This window comes from Colletotrichum siamense (assembly GCF_013390195.1).
Source record: "Colletotrichum siamense strain Cg363 chromosome Unknown KSG_Cg363_contig04, whole genome shotgun sequence".
Classification (NCBI taxonomy): Eukaryota; Fungi; Ascomycota; class Sordariomycetes; order Glomerellales; family Glomerellaceae; genus Colletotrichum; species Colletotrichum siamense.
This window is the reverse complement of record NW_023501017.1, coordinates 444610-471648: the sequence shown is the minus strand read 5'-3', so window position 1 is coordinate 471648 and position 27039 is coordinate 444610. Positions and strand designations below refer to the sequence as shown.

Below are 27039 nucleotides of genomic sequence, written 5' to 3'. Positions count from 1 at the left end.
AATAGGTTCTAAGTAATAATTTATATTCCTTATATTTTCCCCTTCTTTAAGAGGATATTATTAGTTAAAATACCTCTTTAGAGCTAGCTTAATACTAGATACTTATTCCTACTAATAAGGGGATTACTAGTTTCTTTCTAAGTACTTTAAATTAAAACTAAAGTAGAGGAGTAATATAGTAGTATATAGAGGTAACTCCTCTATTAAAATATAATACTTATTTAGCTTCTTCTATCTATTATTAATTAAAATCCTTAAGTACTACTAGCTACTACTATCTATCTCTTTTAAGTTTAAGATATTATTAATATACTCTTAATAAGTATAAGTAGGTAAAAAGCTCTTATTAAACTATCTCTAAGATACTTATAATACTTAAGTATATAATAGGACTTATTAGTTTACTAAGTAAGTAGATCTTTAAGATACTTCTTATAAAAAAGCTTAAAACTTATCTAGTTTAAAATCTTAAGTATCCCTACTACTAATACTATTATAAAAAGTCTTCTACCCTTTAAAGTAACTTAAAAGATATTCTATTATAATAATTACCTCTTAAAATCTACTATAAAAGCTATCTTTTCTAAAGCTCTATATTTAAAATATTATCTTCTAAATAAGCTTTAAAATTATTATAATCTCTATTAACTATAGCTAATTATTAGAAGTTAAGATATTTTAAGCTAATATAAGATCTTTAATACTCTAAGAAGAATAAAAGCCTTTTACTTTATTCTTAAACTAAATAGCATACTTAATTATAAAGTATATAGAGTTCTACCTTATAGTATTATCTTAGATTAATTTAAGTTTTTTAAATATCTATTAAAAGAGAAGAAAGCTATTAAACTAATTAGAAACTTTTAATATCTTATAAAATAAAATCTTAAACCTCTATATATATTATAGTAAAGTTCTAATAAACCTTATAATATTATAAAGCTTATTAATAAAACTAGCTTTATACTAATACTTAAAGTTAGCCTTATCTTACTATAGAAGAATATATATATCTAACTATCTCTTAAAGCTCTTAAAGTCCTTACTAAATAAGAAAGCTTTTAATATAAAGTTAAGGATATACTTAAAGTAATAAATCCTTTTAGTTTAAATATCTTACTTCTTTTTAATAGAAAGGTTAAGTTAAGGGATTAAACTTACTATATAAGTATTATTTAAGCTTATATTATTAGAGATTAAAGTCTTTACTTACTTTATAATACCTTAGTCTCTAATAATCTCCTTAAGAGTATTTATAAAGTTAATACTATTATAAGTATTAATTTACTTCCTTATAGTAATAAGATATACTTAAGAGCCTTTTCCCTTAATAATAAAGTATATAGTAATACCTATAATAGCTTAGTAACCTAGAGAAGTCTATAAATTAAAACCTAAATATATCTTAAAGTTAGTATATAGAAGTTCCTACTAGATAACTACCTTCTATTACTTCTATATACCTTTAAAAGTAGTAACTATTAAAATACTAAACTATAGTAATATTTACAGCTTAATACTAGTCTTAGAGATTATATACTAAAAAGTAAAGTTTTTATAGATAGTAAAAAGAAGGTTAGTATCTATAATTAAGTATATAATAGCTTTTTAGATACTCTTTATATAGCTTTTTATTAAACTAGTGAAGTTAAGGTAATATCTCTTATATAAAATATCTTTAGGTTACTTAGAACTTTCTAAGTTAATAGATCCTACTTATATCTCTCTAGGATAGTTTTTCTTAAAATACTTAGAAGTAGATAAAATAGCTTTAATATTAAGAATAATATACTTACCTTTAAGATTATAATAATAGTAAGCTTAGTAATTTACCCTTAGTTAGCTATCTAGTTAATAAAGGATAAAATACTATCTATAGCTTCCTATTTAGCTTATTCTCTCTCTTATACTCTTTCTCTAAAAATCTAACTCTTATATATATATTTTATTATTTATTATAACCTTAAAGAGGTTTTTAAATAAAAAGTAGTTAAATAGGGGGTAGTTTTAGCCTTACTTAAGCTATAATATAATAGATCTATACTTTAAGAGTTAACTAAAAGCATTTAGAAGAAAGGTAGGGGTTAAATAGAGGACTACTAATATAGTAAATATCTAGTATAAAGTGAGTAAAAAAGAAAAGAAAGTAGACCTAATAATACTTTTATATTTAAAGGACACTAATAGATAATAGAGATAGAGGATAATAGTAGTAAAATAATAATTTTAATATAAATCTCTAGAAAATCTTAAAAGCTAGCTTTTAATTTCCCTAAGGGACTTAGCTATTACCCCTATAAAGCTTAAAGAATATTACTAATATTCACTAGAATAATTATATTAATTATTATATTAAAGAAAAAAAAAAAGAAGCTAAGTAAGTAAAAGGAGGTAATTTATATTTTATTAAAGGGGGAGGTCTATTAGAAGTAGAGGTATAATAGAGAGTAGATAAAGAAGAATAAGGATATTTAGTAGTAGAATATTTATTTAATCTATATTATAATCCCTATTAAAAGAGTTAAGGTAATTAATTAAGTTTAAGGGTTATAATTAACTTAATTAACTAGCGATGGCTTCAAAATTGATTGATTAATTGATTGAACTTGGCAAGTTTGATTGCTTTATGGGGAGCGCTGTTGCTAACTTGAACGTCTATTACGACTGGCTTCACATGTCGCATCCTGCAATGATCCACACAGGTCTTGAAGCAACAGATGAGTATTGAGTTGATAGGATGCTTTTGAGTAAATTTTGTACAGCATCAAATAGACATGCTCGCCGACGTTTGAAATCCTGTTGATGATCAGATGTGTGATTGAAACCTGTGAAGTATTGCAAGCAGCCGTTAAACCTCCTTGCAGCAACTCTAAACAGCCAAAATGTCGCAAATTGAAACCTCCGGCGACCATCTTCCTCATACTTTTGGGTTATGGAGTGGGATCAGCATAGGATGGCTGACTCTGAACGTTTTCGGTGGCATGTCTTTTATCCTCTTCGTTGGGCTTTCAGCGGGAGGTATTCCAGCTATTCTTTACGGCTTGTAAGTTAATTTCGACGTTTCCACAGAAGTAAATTAATAAGAAAACTAGCATTGGTTCCAGTATCTGCGTGCTATGCATCATCCTTACCTTCGCCCAGTGCGCCGCTCGGTACTCTACCGCAGGTAAAGTTCTACTATTCACTTACGGCCGACAAGGAAATGACACTAATATCATCAAAGGGGGCGCCTACCACTACGCAACCTTCTTGATCCCCGAAAAGTACCGCCGTCAATGTGCCTATCCTCTCGGATGGCTCAACTACCGTGGCTGGGTCTTGACGCATGCTGCTTGCTGCGCCATAGTCGCAACATTGACTCTAGCACTTGTTAACCTATGCCAGCCCGAATTCGACGTAACTACAAGATGGCAGCTGTTCATGGTATATCTCGCCATGGTGTTCGGATGTTGGTTGATCAACCTATTCGGGCTGAGGGGAATCCCCACACTCGAGCTGGTAGGATGTATGTTGCTCTGACAAGGTCGCAATTATGAATTGGAAGAAACTCAAGTGTGCTGACAAAAGACAAAGGCTGGGCTACAGTGTTCGTTTTTGTGGCATATACAATCGCCCTCCTCGTCAAAGCACCCAAAGCCACACCGCATTCTGTGTTCGTTCAGACGAATAATGACACAGGGTGAGTCTCAACGGCACAAGAGAGTGACACATGCTATTGAGAAGCTCTAGAGATTGACGATGAATAGGTATTCCTCCACGGGCTTTGCTATCCTGCTGGGATTGTTCAACAGTTTCTCTACGCTGATGGGTCTTGACTGCCCCACGCACTTGGCCGAAGAAGTCAAGAATCCCAAAAAGGTCATCCTCAGGATTCTTCTGATTGTCATCATCTCACAATTCTTCGTCGGAGTTGTTTGGGCTTGTCCTGGGCTTTTCCATCGGCGACCTACCCACCATCATTGCAAGCCCCACTGGGTAAGCCCTCAATGTGATGACTGCATGTCCTCCGGCTAATCTGCAACCCAGTGTTCCAATTCTCGAGCTTATCAGACTCGGTACCGGAAGCGATGCTGCAGCGATTGTGTTTTGCATCATCCTTATCATCAACCAGGGCGCTTCTGCCCTGGGAAGCGCCGTGACCATGAGCCGGCAAGGATACTCTTTTGCCAGAGATGGAGGATTGTTTTGGAACCACAAGTGAGTTATCTTGCCAGCTGGATGATACAAGAAATCGAAAGACATACTAACGACTGACTAAAAGGCTTACAGAATTGTCGCCACGAACCCAGCTTCCGGTTTGGTCCATCAACATGCCCTCAGCCTTGGTCGCTCTGATTGGTTTGATGTAAGTCGTGAGCAATTATGGAGAGTCAAATGCTAATGCTATGGCATAGTTACTTATTCTCAAACGCCGCCTTCAACGCAATTATTGGTTCGCAAGCGGTGTGCATGATCATTAGTTTCGGTATGAGTGACCACCAACCGTGTGCAAATCAACGCTTACGAGGAACAGGATGCCCAGCGCTCATCATGCTGCTGACGAAGAGCTCAACCCTTCCAGAAAGCAAGAGCTGGAATTTTGGCCGACTTTCAACACCTATCTACGTCATTTCCTCCTTGTACTCTTTTCTGGTTGTCATAGTTGCTCTGGTAAGCCTGGCAGGCCTTTGCGATCATTTTAAACGACTCGACTAACGGGATTTTCTGCAGATCCCCCAGGTCCACCCGGTCACGACGTTGACCATGAATTACACGAGCTTGATAATGGGTGTCTTTGGTATTGCCATGACAGTGGCATGGTTCTCTGAGGGCCGAAGGCTTTTCTCGCCGCCAACGTACCACGAGATTGGGTTGACTGTGATGGACGGCTTATCGTTCAGCGAGGGACAGGACGAAGAGACTGGAGAGAAACGCGGGGGGCAAGTAAAGGTTGGAGATGGACAGCAATTTGTCAGCGAGGCAATGACGTGAGCTGCTATTGAGGATTCAAATCCCAGCGTCATGTTCAAGGTCTCACAATCTACCCCAGAAATATCGTCATGATAGAGAAGCAACCCATAGGATCAAGTGTTTTTGTCGGCTCTGCAAGTCAATTCTGGGTAAAGAGAAGTACATAATAAACTAGTTGAAACTATATCTGTTGAAATGGCCATGCCCGCCTGGCGTACAGTGTCTATTAAATCTTGCAACATCTTGAAGCCGCTCAGAAGATTCCTATGCTGCGACCGAGCATCCCATGGCTTCCAGGGGTGGAGGTCAACTGGTACGAGCCGCCACGTGAGTACCTATGGCGAGGCCAACGCGAAGATTCGCCAAATCCAAATCAGCTACAGCTCGCTGGTCACAAAGTCCAAAGCCGGAGCTCAGTAAAAATGCAGCTCATGCTGAGTGCACACGGGCGCGCGGGATTCCTCGCCGTCAATGTCCATGTTGGGCAAAGGTGCTACGCGATACCCGCGGGTAACTTAGCCGTTTCTGGCGAGTTCCGGGGCATTGATGAAATTGCTCCCAGACTACGCTCTTGCTACGAACACCTATGACATGTATGTTATCTCAGGATTCGGGAGCAGCTTACTGCAATGAAGCTTTCCTCGACCATGCCCACATGCCATATATCGGCAAGGTTTGAGCCTTCGACTGCGACCTCACAAGCGTGCCCACATCACTCACAAACCCTATCAGCAGATGAGCTATGGCACCAACACACACGATATCCACACATCTGAGCAAAACCTTATCAAATTCCTGGCGAGGCCTTGGGCACAAACAGTCAAAGCTGGCACAATCCAGCAGTCAGATGCTCGAGACGAGACGACCTCTTTGTACATCGAGTCGCGACAACGATGCAGCCTTTCTCCCGACACACTTGCAAACTCAGCACCGAACCAGAGATCTCACTCTGAGCCTACACCTAGGACGTGTTGATCGAGGAAGGGGCAGTCTGCGGAGGGAATTTGCATTAATTGTAGCGTATGAAGCGACGCAAATTTCACGGGGATGGCATCAGCTTGGGAATGGCAGAGCACATGTTTAGTGGAGGGCGACGATGGAAGGGGTCGATGTCCTCAATCAAGGAGTCGTAATCCAACATAGAACCCCACGAAATCACACTTTCAGTATGGCTTTGTGGCCATCTCGACGAAGAGAAGATGTCTTCAACATTCCGAGTAGTTACCCATGATACCGCAACCAGTAGAGATCTCATGTTGCAAAGCCTTCCCCGAACCATCCACCCACAGCAAAATTTCCATGCCCCCGTTCGTAGTGTACCAATGAGCCCTTCTTGCGTCTCTCATTCTGCGCCTCGATACTTTGAACAGCAGTCGAGGGCCAGCCATGTCAACAGCGGCCCTCGTCGCGAGAAATGAACCTGTTTCTTCACCCAGTCAGCAAAGGAGTCAAGACCCTACTGGTAAGCTACACTCGTCACCCCCTGTTGTGTTCCCCATTTCAGAGCCTGCATCTTCGCTATGCGGCTCAACAAAGAGGCTGCAGACCGTCGCGCACCGCAGGAACATCCTACTGGCGAGGTAGGACTGCCCGACACCCAACTTGCTAGGAAGAATGCCGAGTCTTTCTCTGGGCGGCTGCCTCACGGCAGAATTGGCTTTACACTGCAGGCTGCTGATGACGCCGCGAGTGTTATCGGTTACCCGCACGCGACGCATCGGACACGAGCAGAGCCGGAAACGAGAGTGAAGGATGCCCGGCGAGCCCGATTCCCCCCGCGGCCTTCGCAGGGCTCGACGTCATTGCATGAACCCACTGGACCGCCCCTGAATGTCTTCGTGTGTGGCTGTTCGGGTTATGCGATTTGATCGCTTCGCGCCGACAGTGGGAGGGAAAGACGCCCAGAGGAGTTTGAGACCAAAATGCCGCTCATGTCCAAAAGCAGTCCTCGGCTGCAGCGAGAGAGTGGTTGCCCCTCCCAAAACGGGTGGCGGTCTGTCCAAATGACCCATGGCAATCGGCTCGCGTCAATCTGCACTTCCATATCCGAGCTCTCGACAATCTCAAGGTCCTTAGGGTCCAGCAGGCAAGATGGGCAGGTGGGGGAAACACGGAAGGACGAGTGCTGGGACACAATGAAATGATTGTGGTGCTTACCGTCGGAATTTGAAGCGGTCATGGTAGGTAGTTTCGCGTGAAAAGGCGATGTCGGCAGCGACAGTCGCGTCGGACCGGGGACGAGGGAGGGACCTGAAGGAGCTTGTGTCAATGATAAATCGTGATAGTGAGGTTGAACTGGGACTTACCAAGGCAATCCAGAAAATTCGACATCAAAATAAAACTTGCGACTAAAGGTTCGCGAGCGGCGAAAAGATGAAGGGCGTCGGACAAGCTCAGGCGATGGCGGCGATAGGATGGAAACTGGCTGAGGAGGAGGATGGTCGGTGTGAAAATTGAAAGGCTCCAGGCAGAAGATGGCAGTCGAAGAAGATGGAAAAGAGGTGAGAGCAAGAAAAAGGGCGAAGAGAGCAAATTGGCAAGGAGTTGTGGGAATGGTGTTTGGATAGGTCGGTGGGAAGGGAAGGGGTTGTCGAGAGTGAGAGGGAGGCTACTTGTCGGCCAGGGCAAGATCCTGAGTAGCGACCCAGAGACGCACAACCCACAAGATCAAACCAAAATCAGGGGAAAATGAAATGAAGTGACCGTCCAGAAATAAGAAGCGCACACCTCTGGATTGTTGTGGCAGGTGAACCACAGGAGTTGATGGAGACAGGGTTTGGGAAAGAGGAGACAACTGGAATTAGAAGGAGCAGCTTTTACAAACCTCCTCACTTGAACGCTGAAACGTGAAATAAATGAGATTATCGAGCGTTCGAAGGTAGGAAGAAGCCTTTTATGAAGAAAAAGGATGAGAAATAAAGAGTCGGGCGACGTGGCGATGCGTTGGCGGGTAGTGGTGAGTGAGGCAGGAGCCTAGCCAAGAAAGTCGGGTGTACCTGAGAAATAAATCTGAGAAGAAAAGTAAAATACGGTTGAGCCGAGGTGGATATGACGTAATCTACTGTTCGGTAAGAGATCAGAATTTTCTGAATAAGTAGGCAGAGGAAGGAACGGAACTCCTGAGAGGGCAGGAGCAGCTCGCGAGATGGCCATGAAGGGCCATCTATCGAAGAAACCAACATAAGGTATCCAACCCAGCCAGATCGCAATTATGTAAATCTCACGATAGGGAAGGCACTAACCGAATCTCAAGTTGATTGTTCCTGCCAGGATTGTTCTAAAAACATCGACACACAGAGAGCCAAAGAAAAAAACAAAGCAATTGTATGTGTTGAAAACAAATGACTAACAACAGGAAAGAAAGGACCCCGATCTTTGTTGAACAGTTCCTCCCTCACCTGGACCTGCAGAGAAACAACCTTGAAAGCTTAAAAGGCGCGCTTTTCGTCCTCTCAACTGCACGTTTCCTCCAAACCAAGCTGATCAGCAAACCTTCCTCAATCCAACAACAACAACAAACCCAGATTCACAACAACCATTATACCAACCTTCATCTTTCTTTCTCATGCACCCTAGCACCTTCAACATGGCCGACATCAAGGAGCCTGGAGTTGTGATTGCTAATGTGAGTATGAGCTTCGTCTGTTGTTCCACTTGAGCTGACATCATGCCTGACAGATCTACACCATGGTGAAGGGAGATACGCCATATGTCTTCCCTGGCCTCGAGTTTGCCGTGCCAACTGTGGACCTCAAGGCGGCAAAGGCGCAAAAGGAGAAGGAGGACCGAGATGCCTATTACGCAGGCTTCAAATCTTGGAACGATGTTCCTGATCCTATGGTGGTTGCCTTCCTCCATCAGGTGAGTCTTCTGGCACTTGTTATGTTGTAGTCTCTAACATAAGGCAGGGTGAGGACGCTATCAATGATGTGGAGACCGCAACGGTCGCAGACGCCTCCTTGCGAAAGGCAACCCAAGAACTGCAAGAGATGCACCATGCGCAGCTGGCTGCCTCGGAGGAGCAGCAGGATGTTCTGCGCAATGAACTGGATAAAATGAAGTTGCAGTGCGCTGCTTTCATGGAGGCCATCAACAAGTTGCAGGTAGAGAACCAGAACCTGCGCGACAAGCTTGCTGAGTTCACTACAAAGCACCCTCAGTGATTGCCAGGAACGTTCTTTATGGTCACTTTGGACAAAGAGAAGACAATGGGTATTTTCAGGCGTTCAATGGGTACTGGTCATCATGGGGAATAGAAAGGGACATTTGAAGAACGGGTCATTTGATTCGATTCGTAATTACATAGGCACACTAAGAACAAGCTTTGCCCTTCAACTAGCCTTTTCGAGGCAATTCAGTCGCAGCAGGCGCTTCTAAGGGGATGATTGTGAAATAGAACGGATAATTGAGGTAGATATCAAGCTCCGGGTCTTCGATATCATCACCGATGCCGTCGCCGCCGTCCGCAGTAGGAAGTGTCGTGTTCGCTGCTGATGACGTGGTTGATGTTGCCGTTGCCAAGTTGTCATTCAAAGATGCAGATTCAACGCTAGATGTTGAGGGCAAGATTGGCACTGTACTCAAGGTTGAAGGGACTGAGGTAGGTGCCAACAACGTCGACGAACCTGATGCTGAGCCACTGTTTTGGACAGAGGGTGATAGTGCGCCTGTGGATATGGAAGGAGTCGAGCTCGGGGCTGCCGGACTTATGAATGACGCCCCGAGCGCATCGCTAGCAAGTAAACTCGAGGCAGGCGTCAACGATGTCGACGAGCTTTCTGCAGGGCCACTGTTTTGGACAGATGATGCGCCTGCAGAGATTGAAAGGGTTTGGTCGGGGCCTGTCGGACTGATGAATGACGCCCCAAGCTCATCAGTGTTCAGCGAGCTTGAAGCAGGCTCGGACGATGTGGACGAACTGGTTGCCAGGCCGCTGTTTGGAGCGGAGGGTGATGATGCGCCTGCAGATATGGAAGAAATTGAGCTCGGGGTTGTAGGACTAATGAAGGACGCCCCAAGGGCATCGCTTTCCGGTAAGCTTGACGCAGACGCGGTGCCTGTGTTTCCTGAGGCCGAGATACTACCAATACTTGACGAGCCAGGCGTGCTCTGAATGTCTGGGACACCTGCTGAAGTTTGGGTACTCGACACGGCTGGTGTGATTTGGCTATCTGGCACGACTGGAGTGGATTGGCTATTTGACGCAACGGGTGTGCCTTGGGTATTTGAAACCCCTGGTGTGATTTGACTGTCGGAAACGGCTGGCGGGGTTTGGATGCTGGGCGAGCCTGCGTCAGTTTGCGAGGTTTCGGGGCTTGGCGTGACCTCGATGTCCAGATCCAACGTTTCCGGTGTTTGACTTGGTTCATCTTGTGTGGTTGATGGCAACCCGATCGACGAGTTTGTAAAGGGGAACGGCGGGGAAAATGTGCTTCGAGTGCTGCTTGGGTCAAGGGTTGGGAATCGCTGAGAGAGAGACGGGCTGGGATCCTGAGTGCTAGCCGTGGTCGAGGGCGCGAGACTAGGTGTGAGATCCGTTGCACCACTGCTAGTGCTAGACGCATCTGTATCGGATGTTGATTCCGGAGTGGTACCGGAGGAAGGGCTGGAAGTTATTGCTGCCCCAGCAGATGTCGTGGTAGTTGCGGAATCCGTGTCTTCAGACTGTGCTGTTGAAACCAGGGGCTCAGTGGAGCTGCCAGTAATTGCCGTGGAAGTTGAAAAAGGAGGATCCGAGGACGATGATAAGATATCATCGTTGCTAGACTGTGTGCTGCCAGCTTCACTGTTGGTAGTGGGGCTGCTTGTTGTCTCTGACTCCGGGACAGGCGTTGTGGATGTATCAGTCGACAACACGCTGGTTGGTGAGGCTGAAATGATATCGCTGCTGCTCTCAATACCGCCATCAGAAGAGCTGGTGGCACTCTCAGTTACAGCACTGCTGGAACTGGTGACATCGTCTGTTGACGATACAGTGATGCTCGTACTGGAAGCACCAGTCTCTACAGGGCTTGATGTGGACGAAAGTTCATCAGCTGTATTGCTGCTGCTAGGAGTGACAGATGTGCTGGATATGAGGTCGGAACTTGAGATATCAGAGCTCGCAGCAGCACTCGAACTTTCGGTCAAGTCGGTACTCGAGCTAGAGCTGGCCTCCAGAGAAGTGGAGGACTCATCTGTTGAGCTTGACGGTGTGCTGGAGCTAGATGTCGTATCAGAGCTGAATGCCGTGCTAGTTACTGTGTCGGAGCTAGATGTTGTATCGGAGCTCAGTTCCGTGCTGGTCACCGTATCGGAGCCAGATGTTGTATCGGGGCTCAGTTCCGTGCTGGTTACTGTATCGGAGCCAGATGTTGTATCGGGGCTTAGTTCCGTGCTGGTTACTGTGTCAGAGCTAGATGTTGTATCGGGGCTCAGTTCAGTGTTGGTTGCCGTCTCGGACATTGAACTCGGCTCGTCAATTGAACTTGATATTGTGACAGTGGAGGATGCGTCATCTGTGCTGACCTCAAGAGTTGATGAGGATGTAGAAGAGGTCGTGTCTGTGGATGAAGTTGTTGAAATAAGAGGATAGTCGCCGCGGTAGTACACGTTGGCTATGACGACTGTTGGGTCTTCCGGATATCCACCGCAGAACGCTCCCGCTGGACCTCCCGAGCAATCAATATAGCAGTTCGATTCATCTGTCGGGAAGCCATTTAGGGAATTTTGGGTATCGCAGTAGCAATCATCGGCGACCAGAATGGCGTACAAGCGGTTCGGGGTCGCGTCCACGTAACAAGCCTGCTGGCAAGCAGCCGGCGTCAAAGCCTCATCTGTCAGGACAAGCTCTGTCGTTGTGCTGAATACATATATGTTGGTACACCCTCTTGCAATCGCTCCGGGTAGGGCGTAAGCCTGCTGACTGCTGGTTTGTGCCAGTGTCAAATTCGGGCTGAGGAGAAGCGGCAGCAGAAATCGCACCCAGAGCAGTGGTCTTGGGACACGAAGACCGAAGCTAGAGGTCATTGTGACGACGGCGAGAAGGATAAAATTCTGCGAGAAAACCGAGTATTGACTAGCTGAGCATTAGCCTGATGCTCAGGGATATCAACCCTTAATACGAAATCCTACTTACAGGTCGGGCAAGTGAAGCCATCATTCGAATAACTTCGGATACAACCCTCGGCCCGAGCCAAGGAGCCAAGCAGGGATAAAAATTTCACAAGTGGGAAACAATGCGGTGGCGCCTAGATCGTAAGACGAGCTAGGGATAGCTAAATTTTCCAAGGGTAATGAGACCTCACGCAAGGTTGAGACACGAGATCTGAGTCAAAGTCGGCCATGCCCGCGAACCAGCAAACGCCGTTTTTTTGTCCAGGGGAGGCAAGACAAGCCCACATTACTGCAAAGGAACGACAGGGTGGAGGAAGTGGTGACCAAGAATGCGATGGCAGGCTCACGATCCCTAGCCATTGGTGACGGAACCCATCCCTTTTGCGACAGTCACCCTAACGGCTGTCTTGCCCAGAATTTCGGAAGGGCATTGTTACTCAAGGGCTTGTTCCCCAGCCAATCATGTTAGAGCGATGTCATCTCGAGGGGCCATTCACTCCGAGGTGACACTGGTCGTCTGCTGTCTGCCTACCCGGGCGAAAGGCATTGGCATGGTCTAGGTACCTGGGACGAACGGCTGTTTGTCCCGGCACCCTCATCGAGACACAGTTCGTGAGAGAGCGGCGTGTCATACATGGGCGGAAGTATTAGAACTGTGCTCGGGGCGGTTTGACATGGGTGATAGAGGAACGATCCGTATCATGGGAATTGAGTTTGTATTCAGCATACTTGACAAAGATTTCTTGAAGCAGTCAAGCGTGTTCTAGGCTATCTCAACCTTAATACACGTGGCTCCCCACACGCATGAGGTGTCACAATTTGCTACGATAAGAACACGATCCAAGCTTTATTAAAGATCGAAATCCAGCCGAGTGCCGGACAAAGAGATGCTTTTTAGGGAATGAAGGAGGGATGGAACGTGGAATTGGACTAGACAAGGATGAGCTCTTCCCCTACATTCTATTCAGTCCCGCTGCATACTTGGACTTTGATGTACCTGTCATAGTTCACTCAAGGTATCAATTGAATTCAGGGCGTAGTTTTCCAAGAACATACAGGTAGGTATCCGGAGAGGGCCCGAATTGTTGGGACCCCATCAGTGGCTTTGAGCTGAGGCCGCTGTAATTTCTGTCAGATTTCACTTCCACATCCTCAACTGATACGATGTTGCCGCTGAATTCAAAGCCTTACTTCTTCCTCCGAAGGCTGAATCTCTGAGAAATCTGGTGAATGCTATGCCTGAATCGAGATGTGGACCAATCCTTTTCCCTCTTTGTAGAAGGATTGCGCGCTACCGTCTTTTCCGATCCCATTTCGCGTGTCAAGCCTTCAGCTTTCTCTATCTCTACGCCTTTTTCGTTGCCGCTCGATTTGCCCTTGATCTCCTTGGATGTAATGATGCCCAAGTCCAGCAGCTCAGCCATAGCCCGAGTTCCATGTTCTAACACATACTCCGTCAAGAACTTGTGATTCGGATTGTCCTTAAGACTGTAGCCTGTAGACAGCTGTCGCCTAACATATTGAGTCAGAGACCGAACCACGGCATAGTCAAAGAGACACCAGACTCGAGCGGCTTTACGCCCAACGTAGGGATCTACGCGTCTCGTCCAATGGGGAAAAGAGAAAACCCAATCTGTCTGGGAAGAGTCCGGCGGAGGTTTATCGCCGCCAGGGCCGCCCAAGATAGCCTCAGCTATCTTGTTCATTTCTTCTAGATACGGAACGTAAACGTCTCGGTTTTGTCTCTCTAGCCAATGACACTGGGTGGTGAACTCGCGTAAAATGTCTGCGAGAGATTCCATCCCTGTCATGTCGTCTTCAGTCGGGCGAATAGCCCTGGCGTGCCGGATGAGAGCTGCGCAGAGAACCACGTGCGGGTCAAAGGAATCCTCTGTTGTCAGGAAGTCGCCCCCGCCTCCCTCTTCAAGGAAGTCTTTAACTGTGCGGTGCAGATACTCGACCTTTGACTCGGGCCCTATGGTGCTGAAGGTGGGTACCTCGAGAAGCCCCTTGCAGCGGCTTTGTAGCTGTCGCCGCATTACTTCGGCTCGATATCCCTGCTCATGGCGGCCCATTGTTCCCTGACTGTCATTCCCCAGCGCCTCCTCGGGGTCTTCGTCGATAAAAGAAAGGGAGAGCAGTCTCAGAGACGACCACGCCTCGTGACTGTCCCCTTTGACCTCGATTGACTTGTACTCTCCCACAGCTATCGACGCCCTTGGCAGATGGGATGCCCGAACTGATTGAAAGATTCTTGATGACTGCTGAAAATATGAAGGCTCGAGATCTTCCAAGAGCTTTCTGAATAGCGACTGTAGATCGGGCGGAAGGTCGTCTAGTCGCGATCGCAGGTCCTGGATTTTATCGCCATCTCGTAGTCCTTCCAAAAGAGACTTTACCACCAATGTAACCCACAAGAAGACACCAGAGGCTTTCCTCGAGACTTCGTCAATCAAGGCCCGAGCGCCTTTGTCATCCAACCTTTGCAGTTGGGCGAACGTAGTATTCTCTGTAAGCTTCTCTGTTGCGAACAATGTGATGTCCTTCTTTGTGAAATCTTCCATTTTAAGGGATGGCTTCCGCCGGAAGCTATTCTCAAAAACCAGCCACGGCCGGCTGGACACACACGCTTTGATGTGCGGTCCCTGGGAGAACGCGCGCAACAAGTAGCTTGTCATCTCACTGCAGTCTCCGTCTAGCTCATCTAGTCCGTCTACAATGAAAAAGAAGGCCTTGATCTTGTCAGACAGCATCTCCGTGAATGCTTGAGAGAGCTCGGACCACGACCAAGAGCGGGAGTCGTAACCGAACAGCTCCTGGTATTCCCATCTCTCTGGGAAAAGCTTGGGAATGTCTTGCGGAAAGTTTCGAATAGTCTGATGAAGCAGAGACCGTAGAAGTCCTTCTCGAGACATCTGCATCATTGTTCCCGAGTTCCAAAAGAAGAAGCTGGCAATGTGAACGGGGATGTCCTTCTGCCAGCCTCCCAGCTGAGGTCGGAGGCGGGCGTCATCAGACAGGAACTTCATCAAAGTCGACTTGCCTGAGCCTGGCTTGCCAGTCACCCAGTATAAGACCTCATCCGATGTCAGCCAGCCATGAAAATTGTCCCACGGAGGATTTCTTCCCTCTGCGGGCGATGTCGATGGCTCGCTAAATATCCACTCAAACGTCTTTCGGTGGGCGACAGGGATGCGCTCATAACGGTCTCGGATATCCGCAAATTTGAGAGACTCAAGCGTACGACGTTGCATGAGCTTGTCTCGCTCTTCCTTGGCGCCGGCGGATAGGGAGGCTGAGACAAGATCAAGATAGGCAAGGCCTTCCGATGGTCCTGAGTCCAAGCTCCTTCGGGCCGTCTGGGCCAGCTCGGCCTGCCACCTGCTCTTCGGCTCCACGATTGCCAGGATCTTGTTGAGATTCTGCTCGATCTGTTGGTTGCGGTCGCGGGTGTCTTTTGTCAAAGTCTCGAGCTGCTCTTTCATGCTCGCAAGCAAGATTGAGTCAATCTGGCGACGATATCTCTCCAGTCTCTGTGCTAAGTCGGCGATGTCTTGCTCCTTCCATACGCTTCGCAGAGCTTGCGTGAAGCTATCCCATCGCGTGGCGGAGTCGGGTTTCTGAAGTGCTTCAATTGTATCAAGGAGATTCTTGCAAAGATCGCGTACTCCGTTGCAGAGAGTAGATAGATCCTTGCCAACATCATCTTTCCCCATTGGTGCGCCGACCAGCTGAATGGTAATGCGGCGACTGTGGGATTGAAGAGTTCTGGCGATGGACGCCAGCTCCTCATCCTCGACAAGGCCGCGCTGGGCTGAGTGGTGAAGTTGTCGACTCTTGGAAATGAGATCGCTGGCGAATGTGATCGTCTGAACGATACTTGCAGCAAGGCCAAATGCCGATGCCGGGTCCATGGCTGCGGACAATAGCTTCTGCGGTGTATGTGGAGAGTGACGTGAAGATGGCACTTCGCCTAAGACCGCATTTCAGCGCTGATCTCGTCAACCAAGGTTCCATAGTTTTCATCCACAGCAGCCATTCACAGCGAGTCAGCCACTGTCATGGAAAATATGTGGCACAGCCACGACAACCGCCGCATGAATGCATTCCCTGTCGCTAACCGATGGAATGCGATCTTCCTAACTACACACTGAGGCTCATCATATCTAATTGTAGCTTGTTGAGTATGTGAAGCTGCGAATTTCATATAAATCAGATCGATCAAGCCTTGCTGTGCTCCTACTACCACCGGCAAGGAAGCCACTTGACTATCGGCGTTGATAGTCAACGGCTCCGTGTGGGGCCGGGGCAGCCCTACTTGGCGACCTCGTCTCGCCGTCACGACTCGGAAACAAATGGCTCAATATTAGATGGTATTAGCTAGCGACTCTATATTTTGCAACTGGCCTTCGTTCAGACCCAACTCATACAGAGTGTTCACAGGTAGACATAACAGTAAGGTCCAGAGAGTGTGCTAAGCGCATCTCCAACAGTGATGCGAGAGTCGGATGCGTAGCCATAGTCCAGAATGTCCTCAAAAGTAGTGTTGGCGCTGGGAGGCGTGTTCAAGAACGTGTTGGTGCCGGAAATCGCGTTCTCGGTAAACTGGCGGTCGTGTGGGGAGAGCATCTGCCACATCCACCAAACACGGTCAATCATGGCATGGTGAAGGTAGAAGACTGGGTCTCCCGGACTGGTGAAGAAGTCGCGCGCCGGATCGCCTGAACATCGATTAGCTGGGAGCAACGAAGATTGAAGTATATAATTCACGTACCGCCAAAACTGTAATGTCCGCCTCCATGGATACCCAACATAGTGACTGATGTCTCAGTGAAGCCCTGCATCTCGTACTGGAAGGTCGAGATGTCTTTGGGGACGACGATATTGTGGATCACAGCCGACGCATTGCAGAAGCGACGGTTGATCTCAGTGGTAAGGTCGCGCTTGAGACACCTTGGGTTGTAGGCAAAAAATCCATCTGGGTTTGACTCGCTGCCTCCGCCTGGAAGCGCCAGGGCGACGGGGCCGAGGTTGACCGACAAGTCCTTGAACGGTCCGGACTTTACGCAACCACCACCTGTTCCGGAAGGGAGGCGAACAACCTCATTGCCATCGCCATCGGTAAGAATCAAATCACCTTTGCCTTCGATAAACTCTCCGTCGCCGGAGATTGACGTATCACTTCCGTCGAAGACCGGAGAAGTGTTGAGTCCCGTAATTGCAGACTTGGTCCAGTCCCAGTACTGTCATCAAGGTTAGTACGCGTCTTCAGACTCTGAAATTCCTCTTACCGGTTGAGTGCCAGTGTAGCCGCACTCCTCTCTCAGAGCCTCCTCATACAGCCATGTAAACTGCCTGTGCCACGATAGGAAGGTTCCAGTCAGATGAATTGAGAAGGTCTGATTGATGTGCGTGGCGACGAAGTCATCGAATCGCGTCTTAGCCCCGGGGACAATCTCAGAAGGAGTTCTTGCAGGCTTGGATGTGAAACACTTGACAGCCTTGAGGTAGTCAAGTCGCTCTTGCTTGCTTAAGGCGCCCCTATAAACAGATTAGCTCAACCCGACTAGCTATTATGGCGTGAATACATACCACTCCTTGCGGATCTTGATGTTGCCGGGCGTACAAGTGCTGCCTCGCTTCTGTAGCTCTCCGCTGTTGAGAAGCTCTTCAGACTTCGCATAGGCAGACTGAGCGAGAGCAGCCAGTTCCTCGACGCCTTCAGCGGCGGCAATGGCTCCTGCGTCCGTTTGGGGCAACGGGTTGGCCAGAACAACAGAAGCCGTCTGTAAGGCAAAGATGCCGAGGGATAGGACGTGCATGTTTACGAAGTAACAGGAAGCCTGAGCCAATGAGAAACCGGGACGACCCAGATGGAGACAACCTGGCTGAGTGCAGGAGAAAGCTCTCTGCAGAAGGGGTGACTAGCTTGGTGCCAGATATATGGACTTCCCACAGACTGACACCTCTATCACTCCGGGGGAAATTCTATGTCGATCCATCGCCAACGCACTTATCGAATACTGTAGTCGGGCGTATCAATCATGCCGGACACTTCCTCAAAGCGTTGGAGATCCTTGCGAAATTTCGGTGGACCATGTCGGGTAAAAGACGAGTCTTGAGCATTGCCACCAACCAACAACGAGAACTCCATATCTGCAGGGCTTTTACGAAAGATCCATCCCACAGCCAATCTTGTCAACAGGTCAGCACTAAAAACGCAGAAAACGTACCCACCCGTGCAGGGGAAGTTGGAGGCGGGAACCGTTGGCGATGCTTGGCTTTCTCCTCCGAGACCAGGGCTGCGGAAGGGGCGGCGGCGTGGTCAATTCGTCATGCAGACCTATGCCGGGATTACTCGACCGGCACACGGTCCGGACCCTTTGGCGACCCGGTAAATAGATTCCCTTGTCATGACCTCTTGCCCGTTGGGGAGGTGTGTCCGATGCTCGGCTATGTTTAACGCGGGACACGAAGCATAAAAGAACCCCAGGATCTAGTCATACCTTGATTCAACGACCAACCAGAAACCAAGAGAATATCATGCCATCATGGAATCTGCAGAGCCCCTGCGTCTATCCCAAATTTTGACACATTTTGCCAAGGGAAATGCCACCAACCGGCTTGCGATGGTGGCACCGGTGGACATGGCAGGTACGGTGCATCCAGCCCAGTCCAGGCGCTCCATCTTCTCGGTTCGTCAACGAGATGATTATCGCCTAAAAACAGGTGGTCAAGGACTTGGACGTTGCTGTACGTAATGGCCTGATGAGAAGTTTCATGAGGATGAAGCGCTTTTCATGTGATGCTGGCCAATTGACTCTCGATCCAGGATTGAGCAACGGCGTCTCTATGTGGCTCGCTGTAGGCTAATTGTGATGGCGAAATTGGGGGATTGGTTGAAAGACTATTCAGTGTTTTTACCTTTCGTCGACTCTTTAGACTTCTGCGGCGAAAACATCTCTTCTTCTCTCATGTGATGCTTTCTTCGACAAACTGTGCAAGATGGAATTTGTTTCCAATCCTGCTGACAATGAGGGCCCTACGGTCCTAGCAGCGACGCTGACGGTAACATGTGTGGCCCTTCTTACGGTGGGGGCACGCTTGTACGTGCGTCTTGGTATGATTCACAGCTTTGGTCTAGATGTCTGTTTGCGCCTCTTCCTGCTCTTAATTACCAGCTCAGTATCACTGACATTGTACCCAAATCCAGGACGGCTTCATGACACTTGCGATGGCTATTGCCATCGCCGGCGAAGGCGTTCTTATCACCCAGGTTCGGCATGGAGTTGGCCGTCATACCGGAGATGTTGACCTTGTAGTTGACTACCCCATCGCAATGAAGATGTCCTTCGTCTCGCAGCCGCTCTTTCTATCGGCTCTGTGTCTTGTCAAGCTCGCTGTAGGATCTTCCTTGCTCCGCATTGCATCGAAGAAGCTCTACAAGAGCATGATCATTGGCATCATGGTTTTCATGACCGCGTACACCATTGCCTGCATTTTTGTAAGACCCAATCTATGACCCAAATTCCTGATCACCATGAATCATCCTGCTAAATTACATTTCCTTACATGCAGACAATCGTATTTCAATGCACCGATGTCCGAATCTTTTGGGACTTTAACGTGGACTCGACGTGCTGGGACATCGAAACGATCAAAAGCCTTGCATATGCCAACTCCTCCGTCAATATTCTCACCGACCTTCTATTCGGCATCGCGATCCCCGCCCCAATGCTATGGACTCTCAATGTTCCCACGCGTGTCCGAATATCTCTCATGATTATCCTAGGCCTCGGTGTGTTTGCATGCGCAGCAGCCTGTGTAAAGGTCTACTATGTGGTCACGGCGTACGGAAAAACATTCGATCCCCTATGGGACTCACGAAATATCCAGATGTGGACGGTTATCGAAGCAAATGTCGGAGTCATCGCCGGCAGCTTACCCACACTCCGCCCTTTGTTCAAAGATTTCTTGGGAAGCATCTACGGGAAAGGGTCCAAGGCACCGACAGGCAACACTTACTACGGTCGAGGTACGCTGCGGAGTGGGAACAGCAACTGGCAAACACTCTCAAATTCTCAATGGCCTGTGGGTACAGGCGAGGGAAACAGGGCCCCGAGGCCACGCAAGGATAGAACAGGGGATGGCTACGAGATGGGAACATATGCCTCACGGCCAGTTGGATCGACCACCGTTATGGCGGGTGGTGGAGCGGACGACAGCGACGAGAGCTTGTATAAGACTGGACTGCGGGACGGTCCTGAGAGGCAGGGCATCAAGAAGACAACTGTCACGACGATCATGTATTCTCAGAACCAGAAGGATGGTCCCGGAAAGTAGTTCCTCGCGAATCCGATGAAATTTCTCTTACACGTCAGCCCTCAAGACTGGGAGCTATGATGAAATCTTGGCTGTTTTTGGACGAGAGGAAGGTTTGTCAAGGATGAGCCACACCCCGGTTGTTTAGGCGACAATGCCGTACGCGTGCCTCTTTCCTCCATGTTCTCTGCGGCTTTTGTTGCACCACGGTCTCCTTGATTCATATCCGATGCCGGCTAATTGCTGCACATCCTAGCTTTCACTTCGCATTACTGCATTGTTTGACATTTCCGGAAAAGAATCCCGGCGGGTTAGCCGTCTCATTGGCCCACTCGCATCTAGCACTATTAGCAGAGACGGCACAGCCAAGAACGTCCGGAGCGATCGCTGCGCCAGTGTGGCAAAGTCGGAGTCGAGTCTCATTATCGCGTGGACCGAAATCATCGTGGGTCAGGCCCAGAACACAAGCGAGGCCAGTTCCCCAATGCCTTTGCCAAGTTGTCTCCCGGGGACTCGAGCCGGAAAAGCGGATGGATTTCGTGTTTGGGCTTGGGCCAGGATATCTACTGGAATCCCTGATTGAAGCCCCGTCTAAAAGACTTGTCCGCGGAATCCTACAGGGCGGAGAGCCCTGGTTTAAGATGTCGCCGTTGCAATTTTCCCAGGGAACTTAACCGATCTCGGTGGGCCTTATGATTGGCAATGACCACACCTAATTTTGTCCTCTAGTCCCAACCGAGGACTGTTGGTACAAGGGGCGACGACGTATCTGATGACCGCAGTACATAATATCCGAGCAACCCTGCTTCGGCAGGCTTCGCTGCCACTGAAGAGGGCTTCGAGGCCAGCAGCCCTAGACAAAGGACGGGGATACCGCCAGGCTACTTCATCATTTGGGCAATTGAGCTGGGAACTCGAGCGTTCCAAAGAACGCTGCAAGCGGTTGACACGAAGAAAGCAGCGTATCATCCGATTGTCCTTCATTTTACCGGGTTATCTGATGACATTCCGACTTCCATACCCCCTTGTGCGACAAGGTTGGCAAGCCCTATAAGGTAAGAGATACCAACAATGCCCTCCATATCAATGGTCAGAAGCTTGCCTACTGGTGCAAAGCGGGGCTATCCCGAGATGTCCTTGTCATGTGTAGGCCGGATGGGTCCTTGAGTGTAGCCAACGCTCTGAAAATGGGTTCAAGATTGTACGGATCAGTCCCGAAAGCTCTATATCGACCCAGATGATGTGATGTCTCTTTTCCTGCGAAGATGAGACACCATCTACCCATCAAACATGGATGTTGAACCTCTTTGCTGTCAAACGAGTCTCGGTTCTAGATCCCTCAAAAGGTCTACCATACTCTCTAAACCATTCTCTCTCGCAGATTGAAAAGCCATGGTTATTGTCTCAGGCTCCACCGGAGCGAATCTCTCAAACAACAACTTGACCATGGCTGTATGTTCGTTCATCACAGCATACTTCAAGGTCGAACACTCCCTGAGGTCGGCAATTGCCCCGTGATCCAGCAGCATTCTCACAATGGCCAAGCTCCCGCCAGCTGCAGCTGCCATCAGCGGGTAGCCCAGCATGTACTCGCTACTGCTGGGGTTCGCGCCCCGTTCAAGGAGAAGTTCGACCACCTCTACATGGCAAGCTCGCGCCGCCACTGCTAGAGGAACTTGCTTGTCCCAGACATACCCGTCGACGTCGGCTCCTGCATCCAAAAGATTGCGCACCATTTCCACGTTTCCCAGCCAGCAATGAAGAACCACAAAGCGGTAGTCGGAAACAGCGGCGTCAACCCAGTCGCACACATACTTGTGGACCTCCCAGTTCTGTGTCGCAAATTTGTACTTGTGATCTTCTGAGGTGTATTGCACAGGAATCAACGTTTCCATTGGCGCGACGATGAAGGTGCAGTCACGTAATTGGGTCAAGACCTCCTGGGCAACGTCGATGTTTCCGCCATGTGCTGCAGCATGAACAGCACAACGTTCTGTAAATGCCCGTGTTAAAGGTGACTCGGCTCGATCTCGTCTGGGTATCAGGTATTTTTGATTAGCAAAGAGAGGAATAGACGTAAATGCAGCCGACCCCGTGGAAAAGGCGTCTTCGCTACTTACATATGAGGAGGGAGTACTGTTTCATCGGTCATAGCTTCAAGTAATAGCTTAACGACCTCAAGATTTCCAGCTTCAACGGCAACTTGCCATGGAGAAGGCAGTAGATCAGTCTTGCCGAAGGGATACTTAAATGGCCACTTGTGGTTTTGTAAAAGGGTCTTGACAAGAGATTGGTTGTTGAAATGGACTGCAAGAACAAGTAATCCTTGAGATGCCTCAGTTGTGTTGCCCATTGACGGGAAGGCGATCCCGCCATGGAACTCGGATAAAGTCAACCAGCAAAGTTCTGAGATAGTAGTTTCGATATCGGCTCCAGTCTCCTTGCACCAGTCCTCCGCCAGTTGTCTCAAGCGCGTAAAAGGGTCCCCCGGGTCTGTCTCAACTCGGGTTCTCTGGACGCAATATGCGTGCCATAGGTTCTCTGTCCCGTAGTTCTTCTGCACCCGCCAATGGCATAGCAAGGGAGGTCTACCCTTTAGCGATTCTGGAAGCTGCCTCCAATACAAGAACCCATACTCTTTTTGAGCCAACAGAAGCCCCTCTATGATGGAGGCGCCGATGAGATCTTTGAAGAGCTCTGATACAGGTCAGAAAATTAGGTTGAGCGCCAACAGTACCTGTCTTGCAGTGTTTATTAAAGGCGATGTGTGAGAGGTAACGTACTGCATACAAGCTTCAGGCGCAGCCCTCGCTGCAGGCCACGTGAGAGACAGGCATGATGCAAGATCAATTGAATTATCTCGGTGGGAAGATCCAAGATCGGGAGGATCATGGTTGACACGAGCTATGTCATTGGGTACGAAATTTACGGTGTTTCGGATTGCGGACGCTGATAGCAATCCCTGGGGCATGAGGTTGAGACGGTGAAAAATTGAGTACGACTCAAGGACTCCCAGAGAGAGGCTAAGATCTCCACTTTTGATGCACATCATGTCATATCGGCCTAACACCATCACGCATCAACTTGGTCAACACGTGTTAGGCAGCTATCACTGGCTATCAGGGTCCCACGGCCCAGGCCGGGTTGTGTTTGGAATTCGGCCCAGCCTTTGAAAGAACAGAAGACACCCATTTCTCTAAGGTAGGCTTACCTTAGAGACACTGATTGAAGTACACCAGTGGTCTTGAAAAGCTCCGAGCGATTGGGAAAAAGCAGCATTTCGTTGCGCAACACAAGGATAACGGCTACAACCCAGGATGAAGTAACCAATTTGGCGATTTGGCGTCAATTGGGCTCATTGATTGGCTCGCATAGGCCTGCCTGACCCTAGTCCTATTCTGATGATGAGCTGACCAGCCCTTGTCGAGCTGATCATCCGTTACCGAAAGCAACAATTGCAAGAACTTCTTTGACGACATCTTACAGGACGCCCAATGTCTCTGCTATGGGTGAACTCACCATGCGCTTGAACCAAACTCTTTACTGCAGACAACAACGCAACTCGCTGCGCACCCGAGCCACAACATGATGCGTCTCATTCACACGCCCACGATGCAACTCAAGGAGTTCATCGGGCGCATTCCCAATTACGCGATATTGTCGCACACATGGGGCGCAAACGAGATCACCCTCCAGGATCTTCAATCCGGGGGTGTCAAACTCCAGTCAAAGCAGGCTTTCCACAAAATTGAGGCTACATGCCGCCAGGCCAATCGCGATGGTCTTGAATATGCGTGGATGGATTCATGCTGTATCGACAAGACCAGCAGCGCCGAACTAGGCGAAGCTATCAACTCTATGTATCGGTGGTATCAAGACTCTGCAGTGTGTTATGCTCACTTAGAGGATGTTGAGGATGATAATCTAAGTCGCAATGGGGTATCTTTGGGTCAATTTGCAAGCAGCCGATGGTTCAATAGGGGATGGACGCTGCAAGAGCTCATCGCGCCGAGACAAGTTGAGTTTTACAACGCCCAGTGGAAAAAGCTGGCCGAAAAGAGCTCCATAGTCAGTGATCTAGAGAGAATCACTGGAATTGATGAGTTCGTTCTTAGAGGGGGGTCGCCCCAAAGAGCGAGCGTCGGTCGACGGATGAGTTGGGCCGCAGGAAGAAAAACAACCCGAGTCGAGGACATCGCCTATTCACTTCTTGGTATTTTCGACGTGAATATGCCTCTGCTATACGGAGAAGGAGCGGATGCATTCGCGCGGTTGCAAGAGCAGATTTTGCAACAGTCTGACGATCACACGCTCTTTGCGTGGCGCGCAACGTCACCCTCTGGACCCGATGAACCTCTTCGTGGCCTTTTGGCGCAGTCCCCGGATGAGTTTTCCAACTTCAGAGATTGGCCCAATCCACACAACGATAACATTGTCCAAATATGGCCGCGAAGCCCGGTGGGCGTGTCGAAACGAGGGATTCACTTCACGTCCAAGACGAAAGCCCTTGGGCGGCGAAGCATTCTGGACATATTGCTTTTCCGATCCAACCCGTCGTCAATAATTCTTCCCTTAAACTGCAGTATAGGCGGCGACCCGCAACGCGTGGTGGGAATCTACTTGGACCTGCAGGATGGCAACAGATACGCCCGAGCACGGCCATCAGAACTTGCGGATATAACGATCCCAGGTGGCCGACGCATGGCGATCTGCGGTATCCGCACATCATCAGACCTTAGAATCGGATATTATGACAACCCATGGGGAGCTCGACCTCCAGGGCTCAGCGACATAGAAACACTGCATGTTGGTGCTACAAGTCTCAATCCTCGGCGAAACACGACTCCGATAGGATACTACCTCGCTGGCATCTTCACGGCCGAGGAAGAGGGGGGTCCATTGAGATGCTACAGCTACCAACACGAGTACCGCGAGGGACGGGCACTCAACTCGGCGCTCTTTCTTCAACTGCAGAGACACCGGCGGTGGACGTTGTTACTGAAAGGGAGATCTGAGGGTGACATCGTCTTAGTCACATTCTGGGTCTTCAAGGAGAGAGATCTCAAGTTCGATGCGGTCAGGCTACAGCCTTCGGAACTGCAAAACGACTCGGGTGCCATAACTAACAAACTGCGGACCGTAGTGGCTCCTGAGAGGCACTGCGTAGACAAATACATTCACATGACGGATCGTCGTCGAGAACTCAGGCTTCGCCTAACAGAGACTGAAGTGCAAGGGCACAAAACGTGGGACCTGGGCATTCGCTTGGTAGACAGAGGGTTCTGGATTCGCATACTAGTTGGTGTAGAGACGACTGCTTTTACTGGGGCGTGCGCCGTCTCTTCGTTCCCTTTCATCATATAGCACAGCATTCAATGTATGTGCGGCTGTATCCCTTGTCTAGCTAATTACTCCTATTAAACACGGAAGTATACGTTAATAGTAGTCACGATGATGACGATGACGACGACGACGAGGGCAATAAAGATGACTATTAAAGTAGCGATAACGACGATAATAGCAACGACGACTATTACCACAAAAAACAGAGTCTCTCGGGCACATGAAAACAGGCGGTCTCATGGGAAATAGCGGTTGGTAAACTTGAAGTAGTATTCATAGTCATAATTCCAAATTTATTCAATGCTATCATCATCACCATGGAAGAATCTCAAAATCGCAGCAGCAACCAAGTCTCCATCATGTTCCAGATGAGCCGTTTCCGCAGCTCGGTCTGCATGCTCCAAGTCCTGGATACCACCGCTCTCGACTCTCATCTGGATCTGCCTCTTGACCATGTCTTCATCGAAAGCCAAGTGTGCTTGTGTTGTAAATAGTCGCCCTTGAATGTAGATACCTTGCACCTTGGTGTGGCTGCTATGCCCCCAAATATCCACCTTTGTGCCGGGCTTCAGCAATCCTTTGGAAGACTCTGGAGATGGCGGCGCTACGACTTGATCCTGGTGCATTTGATGGAGGTACACGTTGTCGTCGTCAGTACGGAACAGAAGCTTTCCGACAGGTGAAAGGTCGATCCTTGAGTGGCCGAGCTCCCAGTCGCGAGACGGCGCTGGAGCAACCTCGGCACCAAGCATGCGATTGAGCAGCTGGTGGCCAAAGCAGACACCGCTCAGATGCAGTCCAGGTCGTCGTTGCCATAGTTCTGCAGGTGAAAATCAGTGGTTGTTCATTGAGACCCCTGGCTTTGCGAGATACACACCTTTCAGGACGTCGAGCAACTTTAAAATCCAGGGGTTATCTCCGTGTGCATCATACATGCTTCCGGTGATCAAGACTCCCTGATAGTCCTCAAACTCCTCAAATGCAGGGACTTTGCCCCCCTTTTCTTCCACCACGAATCTCTGATCGGTGTCGACGCCGAGTGGAGGGTCGTGGTCGGCTCCGGCATTCTGGAAATGACTATGCAAGATGTCGCCGAAGCTGCCCTTGGTTGCATGGGTGTCCGGATGCGGCGTGTCTGTTTCCAAGACAATCATTCGCACAATAGGTGCGTCGGGGCCAGGGTACTTCTGAACCTGTGGCATATTGGATATTGCTGGACGCAATCGGAGGTTTTCTTTGTTTGCACTAACGTAGGGCGAACAAGGACTCAATTACTAAAGGTGACCTGATTGTGAGGTTTGGTAGGGTGGCAGCAGAAGAAAGTTGCGG

The 27039-nt window shown here is 48.5% G+C and overlaps 9 protein-coding genes across 9 annotated transcripts; 5 read left to right on the top strand and 4 right to left on the bottom strand.

The window, feature by feature from the left end:
* Positions 1-2882: 2882 nt before the first annotated feature.
* CGCS363_v006044 (Choline transport protein) lies at positions 2883-4971 on the top strand (the record flags this gene model as incomplete). Its single annotated transcript, XM_036637893.1, has 11 exons — positions 2883-3043; positions 3093-3166; positions 3224-3505; positions 3574-3679; positions 3747-3858; positions 3911-3975; positions 4027-4197; positions 4262-4345; positions 4395-4465; positions 4514-4650; positions 4711-4971. The coding sequence occupies 11 exons, from the start codon at positions 2883-2885 to the stop codon at positions 4969-4971; spliced, it is 1524 nt and encodes a 507-aa protein (XP_036496546.1).
* Positions 4972-8536: 3565 nt separating this feature from the next.
* CGCS363_v006043 (uncharacterized protein) lies at positions 8537-9113 on the top strand (the record flags this gene model as incomplete). The annotated part of the gene is made up of 3 exons (XM_036637892.1): positions 8537-8575; positions 8629-8811; positions 8859-9113. 3 exons carry the CDS (start codon positions 8537-8539, stop codon positions 9111-9113), a joined length of 477 nt encoding a protein of 158 aa, XP_036496553.1.
* Positions 9114-9397: 284 nt separating this feature from the next.
* On the top strand, positions 9398-10063 carry CGCS363_v006042 (uncharacterized protein; the record flags this gene model as incomplete). The annotated part of the gene is made up of 1 exon (XM_036637891.1): positions 9398-10063. The coding sequence occupies one exon, from the start codon at positions 9398-9400 to the stop codon at positions 10061-10063; it is 666 nt and encodes a 221-aa protein (XP_036496552.1).
* A 3169-nt stretch (positions 10064-13232) lies between these two features.
* Positions 13233-15959, bottom strand: CGCS363_v006041 (Vegetative incompatibility protein HET-E-1; the record flags this gene model as incomplete). The annotated part of the gene is made up of 1 exon (XM_036637890.1): positions 13233-15959. The coding sequence occupies one exon, from the start codon at positions 15957-15959 to the stop codon at positions 13233-13235; it is 2727 nt and encodes a 908-aa protein (XP_036496551.1).
* Positions 15960-16482: 523 nt separating this feature from the next.
* orsC-9 (Tyrosinase-like protein orsC) lies at positions 16483-17867 on the bottom strand (the record flags this gene model as incomplete). Its single annotated transcript, XM_036637889.1, has 4 exons — positions 16483-16766; positions 16820-17288; positions 17337-17586; positions 17638-17867. 4 exons carry the CDS (start codon positions 17865-17867, stop codon positions 16483-16485), a joined length of 1233 nt encoding a protein of 410 aa, XP_036496550.1.
* Positions 17868-19050: 1183 nt separating this feature from the next.
* On the top strand, positions 19051-20388 carry CGCS363_v006039 (uncharacterized protein; the record flags this gene model as incomplete). Its single annotated transcript, XM_036637888.1, has 3 exons — positions 19051-19191; positions 19259-19549; positions 19624-20388. 3 exons carry the CDS (start codon positions 19051-19053, stop codon positions 20386-20388), a joined length of 1197 nt encoding a protein of 398 aa, XP_036495722.1.
* Positions 20389-21680: 1292 nt separating this feature from the next.
* On the bottom strand, positions 21681-22262 carry CGCS363_v006038 (Ankyrin repeat domain-containing protein 17; the record flags this gene model as incomplete). The annotated part of the gene is made up of 1 exon (XM_036637887.1): positions 21681-22262. One exon carries the CDS (start codon positions 22260-22262, stop codon positions 21681-21683), a length of 582 nt encoding a protein of 193 aa, XP_036495723.1.
* Positions 22263-23979: 1717 nt separating this feature from the next.
* CGCS363_v006037 (Vegetative incompatibility protein HET-E-1) lies at positions 23980-25731 on the top strand (the record flags this gene model as incomplete). Its single annotated transcript, XM_036637886.1, has 1 exon — positions 23980-25731. The coding sequence occupies one exon, from the start codon at positions 23980-23982 to the stop codon at positions 25729-25731; it is 1752 nt and encodes a 583-aa protein (XP_036495727.1).
* Positions 25732-26003: 272 nt separating this feature from the next.
* CGCS363_v006036 (putative glutamine amidotransferase-like protein) lies at positions 26004-26912 on the bottom strand (the record flags this gene model as incomplete). Its single annotated transcript, XM_036637885.1, has 2 exons — positions 26004-26530; positions 26588-26912. 2 exons carry the CDS (start codon positions 26910-26912, stop codon positions 26004-26006), a joined length of 852 nt encoding a protein of 283 aa, XP_036495728.1.
* Between the last annotated feature and the right edge of the window lie 127 nt (positions 26913-27039).